We start from the raw sequence: 10,516 nt of genomic DNA on the forward strand, positions 1-10,516 counted from the left end.
GTGTAACACCTTGGAAATGTCTCGCGTTTGCTTTTATTGTGACGAGTTCATGAGTTGTATGCGGAAGTAGAAGTTATAATTTCCTGAGTCATTCACCCGTGGTTCAAATTCGGCAGTGTACGCATATGCACAAGTTATTATTTTCCGAATACATTTCGGCACAATATATTTAAGAATGGAAGGGTCTGTCTCAAACGTTGACGTGTGTAATTTGGCATATTTGGGCCAGTTTGAGCAATTAAAAGAGTGCATTACATCTGATAAAGCCCTTGCCTGCAAAACGGACCAGGTAAAAATTTGTTTTATTTGACGTGATAATAGAATAGCAAAGTCTAAATGTTCAATTTTGCACGTTTCTCTTGTTTCAGGATCACAGAACGGCCTTGCACTGGGCTTGTTCGGCTGGCCATTTCAACATTGTTTCTTTTCTGCTTGACCTGGGAGTTGAAGTGAACATGCAAGATGATGTATGAATTAAAACACAGTACTGTACATTTAGATAAAATAATTACTCTTTCTACCTTTCTACTGTTGTCCACTAAAAGAAAATCGTTTTAGGTTGACTGCATACTAGAAAGACTACAGGATACAGATCCTCTTTTACATACAAAATAACAACAATGTACTCAAGTATATATAAATGTATTGACTATTGGCTGTAAAGCAGTAAAATAATATAAATAAAAAGTGATGCAAACGCATCATAAGGGTTAAAATAGGGACAAAGCCAGGGAAATATTGATTGTCGAATGGAAGAACTCAAAACGACAGCCCTTGTTGATGTTATTTCCAGGCTGCATGGACCCCTCTTCACATTGCATCATCTGCAGGTAGAGAAGACATTGTCAAAGCACTAATAGCCAAAGGCGCTCAGCTAAACTCTGTAAATCAAAATGGATGCACTCCTCTACATTATGCCGCCTCCAAGGACAGATATGAGGTAAATATCTAACTTTCTTAACTTTCCCTCCTGCTCTCTCCCTCTCCTCCCCTCCCTCTGACTTTCTCCCCCATCATTCTCTCTCTGTCTCTCTCTCTCGCTCTCTCTCTCTTCTCCCCTTTTTCACTGTGTGTGTGTGTATAAATCAAATGTAATTACAAATCATAAGTTATGGAAAATGATGCAGTAGATATTGTGGTAGATGAATGGAGGGATACAGTATATTTAAAAAGTGGAAAAAAATGCACGCAATCCCATTAACATAGTGACAGCCGGTAACATTACGTACATACTTTAGTTGCTTCGCTGGGCCACAAAAAATGATCAACACCGTTAACGAAAACTGCATTTCTTTTCTTCAGATCATATCCTCTGATGAAAAGTTGTGAAAGTCATTTACAGATGAGAAATCTTGAACTCGTATTTATTTCTATTGTATATATACTCAAACAGTATAAGTGAATGGATATTGAGATATAACTTGGAACCACTTTGGCAGTCTTTAAAGGAACACGCGATGTGAACAAAGTAGAAAATCAAAGCAAAGTAGGCTTATTTCAGTCCTCTTTCCTAGATTGCCTTGCTCTTGCTTGAAAATGGAGCCGACCCTAATGCCACAGACAAACTTGATTCCACTCCACTTCATAGAGCCTCCACCAAGGGCAACTATCGCCTGATCCAGCTGCTTCTCAAACAGAGTGCCTCGACCAACATCCAGGACTCGCAGGGCAACACAGCACTGTATGTTTGGAGCAACACTTGTCCTACCGCTGAACCATAAAAGCATGATCTAAACTACTTGAATCAAGCAATGTGGAAATGTTAAATGACAAAAGGTGTATTTATATTTGCAACTGTTTTGCCATTTTGTTGAACTAGCCACCTGGCGTGCGATGAGGAGCGGGTTGAAGCAGCAAAGCTCTTGGTGGAACACGGAGCCAGCATTTACATTGAAAACAAGGAGGAGAAAACGCCTCTCCAGATGGCCAAGGGCAGTCTAGGCAACGTACTTCGTCGAATTGTGGAAGGATGATGCATTGACTACCTAAAGGTGCATTTTCAGCTTCATCCAGACCTGAGACAAGTGTGGCTTCCTCAGCGGCACAGATGGTAACATATCTGACCAAAAACACTGAAATGCACTGGCCCAAACGACAGACCACCCTTTGTGACATTTGATGTATTGCAAATTGCGTAATAAAATCAGTGTTAAGCTTCTTTATTTTGTGTGTTTTCTTTTGTGTACTCTGTTGCACATCCACTGCAATCTTGGTGGATGAAGCCAGAGCGAGTCACCGTCTCATTTGGTTTTGTGTGGTGTGGGTCCTCAAAATTTCAGTGAACGTTAACTGTTTATTCCACTCAGCGGCACAGTCTACAGCAGGGATATCAAACTCTTTTTTTTTTCGCCAGCCGCATTGTAGTCATAGCTTCTTTCGGAGGGCCATTATGACTGTCAACCCAAATAAATGTATGAGCACCTCATATTATAGACAGTAAAAGCTACAAAACAAACTGACAAATAAATCGTTTTCTAATCAGATGAGTAAAAACTGGTCAAATATTAAAAAAAATATATATATATTATTAAAAATGAAGACAATTTGCAATTCTAGTAATGACACACGAATTTGATGCACAATCTGTCTTCGCGGGCCACATAAAATGATGTGGCGGGCCGAATCTGGCCCCCGGGCCTTGAGTTTGACACCTGTGGTCTACCGTATTCAGGCTCTGGACATAAGACTGTAGAGCAAATACTTTGGTAGAGAAACTTGAAGTGACAGGTAAGATTTGAGCTGGGCGTGTTTTCATCACATTGAGTGGTGTCCGACAGTTGAGGCGTAAGCTTTATTTTCCGTGATTTGAACCACTAATTTGGGGTTCTATTATAGACTTTGGAAACCTATGCTCTCTGTTGTAATATTGGGCAACTGAGTAAAAAATAAAAATTAAAAACAAAACATGTAATCTATTAACACTTGTTCGTTTTTTTAAACCGTGTCAAGCGAGCGTTTGCTACTTTGATGAGTCTCTTTCATAATTCATGCGTTGTTGTGTCAGTGTTGGCTCGTGAGTCAACGATACGTTCGAAAGAACGAATTCCTTTCAGTGAACGAGAGTGAACGAATCACTTCCTAAGGTGATTCGTTCTTTTTTCAGTTCATATGACTTCAACCAGTAGGTGTCGGTAATGCGCATTGAAGCTGGTGCCACCTCGCCGTAAAACAATTCCCTAATGAATTGGCCTGTTATTAGGAACACCTGAAAATGGTGGTGTACCTAATGGAGTGTCCGAGTGACGTCACAGCGGGTGTGGCACTTTTCACTTTCCGTGAAGCGTTGACCATGATTTTTGATTATTTGATTTATACAAAAAAAAAAAAAAAAAAAAGGATATGTGTGTGTGTGTGTGCGTGTGTGTGTGGTGGTGGGGGGGGGGGGGGGGGACGATTCGTTGAGCGATTTGTTTGAACGAATCTTTTGAGTGAACTGACTCTAAAGATTCAGTTCACTTAAAAGAACTGCAATGCACATCACTATTGTGTCACGTGGGATGCGCAGACGTGGTGCGCACCAGTCAACCTTTGAGCAACTACTTCCTGAAAGGGTCGCGTCATACGATACACCTCTTTCATGTCACTTCTAAAGAACTCCTTAAAGTTGTTGTTGGATTAAAGCGTGACGAACGGGACAAAGGTAAAACTTATTTTCTTTAACTCTGACAAACACAAGTGATTCCAAGCACATGTAGAATAGCTCGGGCTAGCATGTTACTGCTAGCACGAAGCTGTGAATGCAAAATGACAGAGTCCTATCAGTATTATGCCTGCGTGTGCTATCTTATGTTTATTACTTCCCCAGCGTGACTTCCAGCTCGCTCAAAGCCGCGTGAGTCGTTTCAGACGCTGTGGTTGGAATTTGTAATGACGCTTGTCTATGGAATGGAATCCGTAAAGCCAGCAAATTTGGACTTTACCCTTGTTTTTTTCCCCCACGCAGTTGCAGTTACTTGGTGATTTAGTTTTGAATGTGGAGTTTAAAGAGCAAAGACTGCTTATCGATTATTGTCTGTTACTGCTAGATGTACGGTTGCATCAATTAAAAGTAAGCTCTAACATCAAGTTTTGAAATGCGTATAATAAAACAACATTCTTTACCTCCTGCCAATTATAAAATATAAAATAATGCAGTGCAGTTGAATATCACTCAAAACTACAGCAGCAATCATCTACAGTGCTTTCTCGTATGTTCGAATAAGAATTTGAGAATAATTGTCAATAAATGTTTTGTACATGTAAAGCCCTTTGAGACTGCTTGTGATTTAGGGCTATACAAATAAACCTGACTTGACTTGACTCGACATGCATATCAAACTTGATAAGTCGAGGTAAATATTGGTCTGTGTTGACAGGGTTTGTGTTGCTGGGTTGCTGAGTGCTACACCCTGTTCTCACGTGTGTATGAGTCTGAAGACAAACTTGTCTCATTCAGCCGTGCCCGTCACACCCACCCACACCCACACGCACACACACGCTATGTCCCAACATATTGGACAGGTTGTAATAATATGATAACCACGCGCAGGTAAAAAAAAAAAAAAAAACCATTTTTTTTTATTATTTTCCATTGAGCCCAATCTATTTTAAATGACAAATAGAATATTTGATTAATTAGTAATGAAAAGTTTTTTGGAGCTGAAAGTAGTTTTGCTTCACTTTGGTGCTTTTTTTGAGGAAACTATTTTCAGATTTCACTTTCAAGATTTGAGATCTTGGTACTTTTTCTGAATAAACTATTTTCAGTTTTCACTTCCATTAATTTTTAAAGATTTGAGGTCTCGTTTCTTTCATGTTCAACTCTTTTTTTCAGATTTAGATCTTTTTCAAACTACTTCCAACTTGAAAAAACTTTTCGTATTTTTATTTTGAATGCGTACGTTGTTTTATTTTTCAACGTTCAAGCTCAACACGTTTATTTTCAGTTTCAAGTTTTATTTTTTCCCAAGTACACGTTTTGATTTTTCAAGTGCAAAACCTTTGATCCAATCTATCCGAGTTGGAAAGGTTAAAAATCAACATTCAAGCCATTTTGTTTGTGTTCTCAATGTGTTCTCAATTGCTCTGCCTTGGCCTCGTGACAAGAAGGTTAGCTTACTTAAGGTACAGATGTATCTATTGCCACCGGAAGTACATCGATGGTGAAAACGTCTCGTAGGCTTCAAGTCATACAGAAGATGCCTAACTTTTTCTGGTCTCTCTACACCCCCTCCCCACCCACTCTTCCTTCTACTCCAAAGTAGCAATCCCCTGTTTGCTGCTATCATGTCAGACCTCAGAGAAGATGGTGTACTCGAGAGCGATTCCATGGTCGACTACTCCCAAATGAGCGACCGTCTCCATTCATTCAACGGCTCCACTCTGGCAGAGCAGGTGCCCCCAGAGCGACTGGCCCGGGCTGGATTCTACTACACTGGTCCTGCCGATCGGGTTCGCTGTTTCAGCTGTAGGATGAATGTGGAAAACTGGTGCCAGGGAGACATACCTGTAGAGAGGCATAAGGAGGTAAGATGGCATGGAAATGGGGAACACATCCTTCTTATGATCTGCGTCATCATATACTGCATTTGAACTCAATTTTAGGTTTCCCCATTGTGCAAGTTCCTCAGCTGCACCCATCGCACCAATTTCCAGCACAGTACACAGCTAACGGGCTCCAGATACAATGAAGTTGACGAAGACATGGAATATCGTTTGAGAACAGGGGAGGTGGTCGATGAGTCCACCTACCCAATGGTCCCTCATATGAGGAGGGAAGAGGCCAGACGTCAGACTTTTTCCACCTGGCCAGCCACTGCTCCTGTGACACCCAGCGATCTGGCGCAAGCTGGCCTTTACTACCTGGGCCAAGGTGACCAGGTTCAGTGTTTTTGCTGCGGCGGCATGCTTGGTGGCTGGGAAGCAGGAGACGCGGCCTGGGGTGAACACGGCAAACATTTTCCCACCTGCTTCTTCATCCTCGGCCATGACGTGGGAAACGTCCCATCCGAGGGGGGCACGGGACTGGAGAATCCTCGCAGTGCACCTCAAGGCAACACTTATATCCTTATGGGGAGTTTCCAAGAGAGGCTGCGCAGCTTTGCAGGGATTCAGCACCCAATAGATCATGTTCGACTAGCAAGGGCTGGCTTCTACAGCACAGGTATGGCAGTAATTAACACATGTGCACTGCAACCTCCTCAGTTCAACATTTGAAGTTAATCACAAATGTGAGTCTTTACGGAGAAAAAATGAAAAGAATTTCTATGAGAACAATAGGGTCCTTGCAGTGTTCACGGCTCATGCCCGGGCCCTAATAATCATAATTGTTTTTTTCCATAATAGTCTAGCGCCACTGTGCAACTCAAACTAAATAATAAAGCAAATTACTCGTGCTTCTAAGACGCCTTGCAGACAAGCAATCAAGAGGGAACAACTGGAATGAAGAATTGTAAAATTAGTGTAGGTACTGTATTTTCCCTTGCTGTTTATGTAATTGACTTCAATGAAGTTTTTATGGTTTTTAAGCCTTTCCTGTTTGCCACCACTGATACCCTTCTGTAGTAGTAGTAGCATCACACACACGCACGCAAAAACACACACAAACACAAATACATTTGTGGAGTTAATCCGAGATGCTTATGATCTGAAGGATGGTGGTTTGAATTCGTAGTTTGCTCCACTGGGTTCCTTTTGGAAGTTCCACTGGATCAAAATTCAGTGTAATGATGTTCTGAATTTACTCTTATGCCTGAATATCATTTGTTCTTGTGTGTGTGCATGCATACGTGCAGGGGAAAGAGACATGGTGATGTGTTTTCATTGTGGTGGAGGATTAAAAGGCTGGGAGCCTGATGAAGACCCGTGGGAAGAGCATGCCAAAAGTTATCCTGGGTAACAAGAACAACAGCAATTCCAGCATGCATGCATTTTACTTAGTGTTCAAAGTCAGTGAATGCCATTTCATTCCTCAACTAGATGCAGCTTCTTGTTAGCAGAGAAAGGACAAGAATTTATCAACACCATCCAGCTGCAAGGTCCTCAACAAAACAAAAATGTGAGCCTACAATATGTACAACATACAACATGATTTTGTTAATATTACAGTTTTTGTTTTCAAAGTGATGACAGAGTATAGAATTGATTATTTCTGTTATTGTTTCAAAAGATGTGAATCAATATGAGCGCAATCTGTCTACCTGAATTATAATTATTTGCTGGATTATAATAGTTTGGAATGTTTCACCACAGTTTGTTTTTATTTTGATAACTTTTGTTTTTCAAATTTAGTTGTTTTTTTAATTTGTTTGTTAGAGCAGGTCGTTATGTAGTCTTTATTCGTTTCTATTTTCAAAATACTTAGTTTTGGTGTAGTTTTTGCTAGTTTTAGTATTTGAATGTTTTTATATGGAGTATTTGAGTGCAAGGTAAAAAAAGTCACTAATTATTGTTTGATAAAGTAAGGTTATCTAAAATTTTCAAATGACTGACATTTCTGTACTTATTATGTATGTCAGCAATACTGAAAATCAAAATATTTGAAATTAACCGAAAAAGCTCATTTTTAACAAAGTTGGTTTCAGTTAGTTTTACAAATGTAAGATGGAGTTGCAATTGTTTTTTTTATTGTTTGTAGTTGCTTGTAGTTTTTAATTTATTTCATTTAAAAAAAAAAAAAGGTGATTTATGATTTTTTTTTCTTCAATTTGAGTTATTTTTAGATTACTGGTATATTCTCTTAGCTTCCACCATAAATGTTTTTTCTTAACCATACAGAATCTTGAAGTATTTTTTAATGTTGAACTTGTTACACTACTTGGCTAATCTTTATGCAACTCTGAGAATGGGTGCAACCTTTGCACACACTTATTATATTACTATGTTGTACCTGAAAAGAGGTAGCAGCAGTTTTTTGTTAACTTAATCTTGTGGTGGTCAATCTAGTTATTGAGTTTTGAAAAATATTTTCTAACTATGCACGTGTTTGTTTTCAGACCTCAAGTCATCAGAATGGATTTACAGCATACCACAAAGGTAAATACGTACATTTGTAGATTCCCACCCACAACTTGTTTTGTTTGTTTGTTTATTTCGAACATTAAAAGAAATACAAGAAAAAAGTAGAAAAAATACAGATACTGATAACTCCATAGTACAATAGACTCTACCTCTTGTAACTACATATGTTTTTCTTTGATTCTGTCAACATTTGACCATAGTCAAATATATTAAAAAAATTTTTTTTAAATAAATACAAAAGCAACTTAAACAGCTTCACAGCATATTACGGTATCCCATCAATATTTTGTCCTTATACATTTTTTTAAACTTAGGTAAGGTACTAGTTCTTTAGTTCTTCACTGCTGGTGTTCCATAATTCCACACCTTTAACTGTTATACAATGTAACTTTAAGTTTGTTCTCACCAAATCTCTTTTAAACATAAGTGTTCCTCTTAAATAATAGGTACTTTCCCTCCACTCAAACAACCTCTGGATACCGTTTGGCAATTGATTATTTTTTTATTTTGTACATGAGTTGGATGGTTTTAAAGTCGACTAGGTCGTTGTATTTCAGTGAGTTCAGTTTAATAAAGAGAGGGTTAGATGGTTCTCTATAATCAGCATTATTTACAAGTCGTATTGCTTTTTTTTGAAGAATAAAGATTGGATCTGTGTTTGTTTTGTATATATTGCCCCACACCTCCACACAGTAAATAATGTATGGGAGTATGAAGGAGCAGTACAAGGAATATAATGACTGATTTATAAGGTCTTTTACTTTATATAATACTGCTAATGATTTTGACATTTTTGATTTGATATACATTATATGTGGTTTCCAACTTAATTTATTATCTATAAGCACTCCAAGAAATTTTATTTCATTTACTCTTTCAATTTCTATATTATTTATTGTAAGAATTTTGTCTGTGTTAGTCGGACGGTTTCCAAACTGACAACTGACTGCAGCTTTTCTCTTTCATGTCACTTTTTTGAGCTATAGGATCCATGTTTTCTTAAAACAAATGGAACTTGCAACGGTATGCCTGTGGTTAAAACGTTAAGAGAAAAGCCAGTATTAATCCTTTTAATACTTTTTATGGTTGCTTTTTGTTTGCAGATGTTGATTGTACTGACTTGTTGGGACTTGGGAAATGCACACACCTTTCACCGTGTTGTCTCAAATGCGACTGCACAAACAAGTTGCCTTGTAGCTGTAGATGAGTCCAATCGGAATAATTTGACAGGTCTTACTACAGATCGTCAGTGGAATTTTGCTAACCTGTAGACAAAAATCTTACATGGTGGGAAAAAAAAACCCCTCCACTTTTGCAATCAGGATGCCAATTTTAGTTTTAATCAGAATAAATCTCAAAATATTTTTTTCCATTATATCTATTATCTCCCTTTGTTTTTTTTAGCAGTACTATACATCACAAACGTTTGCTAACATTAATAATGGTGTTGTGTTATTGTGCAATAATCAGTCAAATGAAATATAACTGGGAAAACTTCAAAACACAAGACTATATGCAAGTGAACCAAAGTCCCTCCCCTAGTATCATTGTAACAATCAGTAAATGACAAAAATGCTTTCAAAAAGACTGTAAATTAAGAATGGAATTGGAAACTATGCTAAAATTCACATTATTTACTTTAATCCTGTCGGAGAAAAAAAAAAAACGTGATGTAATTTTGCCTCTAGCCCTGTAGGTGTATTTATATACCATGAAGAAATAAAACGTATGTTGTGTGCGCTCATGTTCTGATGATGAGTAAACTTTTTTTTTTTTTTTGTCTTTCAGATGATGACCCATTGGAAACATTACGGAAACTGCAGAGGGAAAAACAGTGCAAAGTGTGTATGGATCGAGATACTTGTGTCGTTTTCATTCCGTGCGGTCATCTGGCCACCTGTGAGGAATGTTCAGAGACGCTTATTAGGTGTCCAATTTGTTGCGGGGCCATTACGCAGAAGGTAAAAACTTACATCGCTTAAGAAATATTTAGTTTTTCCGATAAAGCTTTCTGTGCTGCGTTCTTACAATCCCTGACTGTGTTTTAATGTTAAGTGTAGATAGCCTGTAATATTGCAAAAGACGGGACAACAACAAATAGTGGCTATTGAAAAGCAAATCAAGAGTATATTATAAAATATTTTTAAATAGGGGTATAATTAGTGCAGAAACATTAAATATTTTTTTCCCACGTTCCATTCCAGAGGTGCCTTTGACTGCTTTTCATTTGATGTGTTTAGAACAGCTCAAAATTACCTAATGACTTACTGTATTTATCTTGAATTCATTTGTGTGATTTTTTTATTAATAAATAATTTTACGTTTATTTATCACCCCATGGCTATTTCTGTTTAAATAGATTATAACTAATGTAAGTAATGAATCCCTAAAAACTATCCCCAATTATATGTTATTTGAATAAGTTTCAGCAATAAAAAATGCACTAATTGGTCATGAAATATGCTGTGATGCCTATTTATTCACAAGGTCGGTAAATAATTACGAAGTTTAAACATGC

General features: G+C 37.9%; 2 protein-coding genes across 3 annotated transcripts; both read left to right on the forward strand.

Moving 5' to 3' along the window:
• Positions 1–84: 84 nt before the first annotated feature.
• psmd10 (proteasome 26S subunit, non-ATPase 10) lies at positions 85–2,160 on the forward strand. The gene is made up of 5 exons (XM_037261550.1): positions 85–289; positions 369–467; positions 794–940; positions 1,515–1,681; positions 1,820–2,160. Exons 1-5 carry the CDS (start codon positions 176–178, stop codon positions 1,971–1,973), a joined length of 681 nt encoding a protein of 226 aa, XP_037117445.1. The 5' UTR covers positions 85–175; the 3' UTR covers positions 1,974–2,160.
• Positions 2,161–3,508: 1,348 nt separating this feature from the next.
• LOC119129134 (X-linked inhibitor of apoptosis) lies at positions 3,509–10,324 on the forward strand. Of its 2 annotated transcripts, none has more exons than XM_037262203.1 (7): positions 3,509–3,640; positions 5,241–5,505; positions 5,584–6,142; positions 6,774–6,873; positions 6,958–7,036; positions 7,974–8,013; positions 9,787–10,324. In XM_037262203.1, the coding sequence occupies exons 2-7, from the start codon at positions 5,266–5,268 to the stop codon at positions 9,978–9,980; spliced, it is 1,212 nt and encodes a 403-aa protein (XP_037118098.1). In that variant the 5' UTR covers positions 3,509–3,640; positions 5,241–5,265; the 3' UTR covers positions 9,981–10,324. The 2 variants fall into 2 exon arrangements, with proteins under 2 accessions (XP_037118098.1, XP_037118099.1); XM_037262204.1 differs by having other exon boundaries at positions 5,244–5,505.
• The last annotated feature ends 192 nt before the right edge of the window (positions 10,325–10,516 follow it).

Source organism: Syngnathus acus, chromosome 10 (assembly GCF_901709675.1).
Source record: "Syngnathus acus chromosome 10, fSynAcu1.2, whole genome shotgun sequence".
NCBI classification, from domain to species: domain Eukaryota; kingdom Metazoa; phylum Chordata; class Actinopteri; order Syngnathiformes; family Syngnathidae; genus Syngnathus; species Syngnathus acus.

Excerpts from the sequence above, each read along its gene's own strand:
- psmd10 (XM_037261550.1), top strand. The coding sequence starts at position 176 with ATGGAAGGGTCTGTCTCAAACGTTGACGTGTGTAATTTGGCATATTTG. Across the intron at positions 290-368 it reads TTGCCTGCAAAACGGACCAG|GATCACAGAACGGCCTTGCA; the intron begins GTAAAAATTTGT and ends CTCTTGTTTCAG. Across the intron at positions 1,682-1,819 it reads TCGCAGGGCAACACAGCACT|CCACCTGGCGTGCGATGAGG; the intron begins GTATGTTTGGAG and ends TTGTTGAACTAG.
- LOC119129134 (XM_037262203.1), top strand. The coding sequence starts at position 5,266 with ATGTCAGACCTCAGAGAAGATGGTGTACTCGAGAGCGATTCCATGGTC. Across the intron at positions 6,874-6,957 it reads CATGCCAAAAGTTATCCTGG|ATGCAGCTTCTTGTTAGCAG; the intron begins GTAACAAGAACA and ends TTCCTCAACTAG. Across the intron at positions 7,037-7,973 it reads GTCCTCAACAAAACAAAAAT|ACCTCAAGTCATCAGAATGG; the intron begins GTGAGCCTACAA and ends GTTTGTTTTCAG.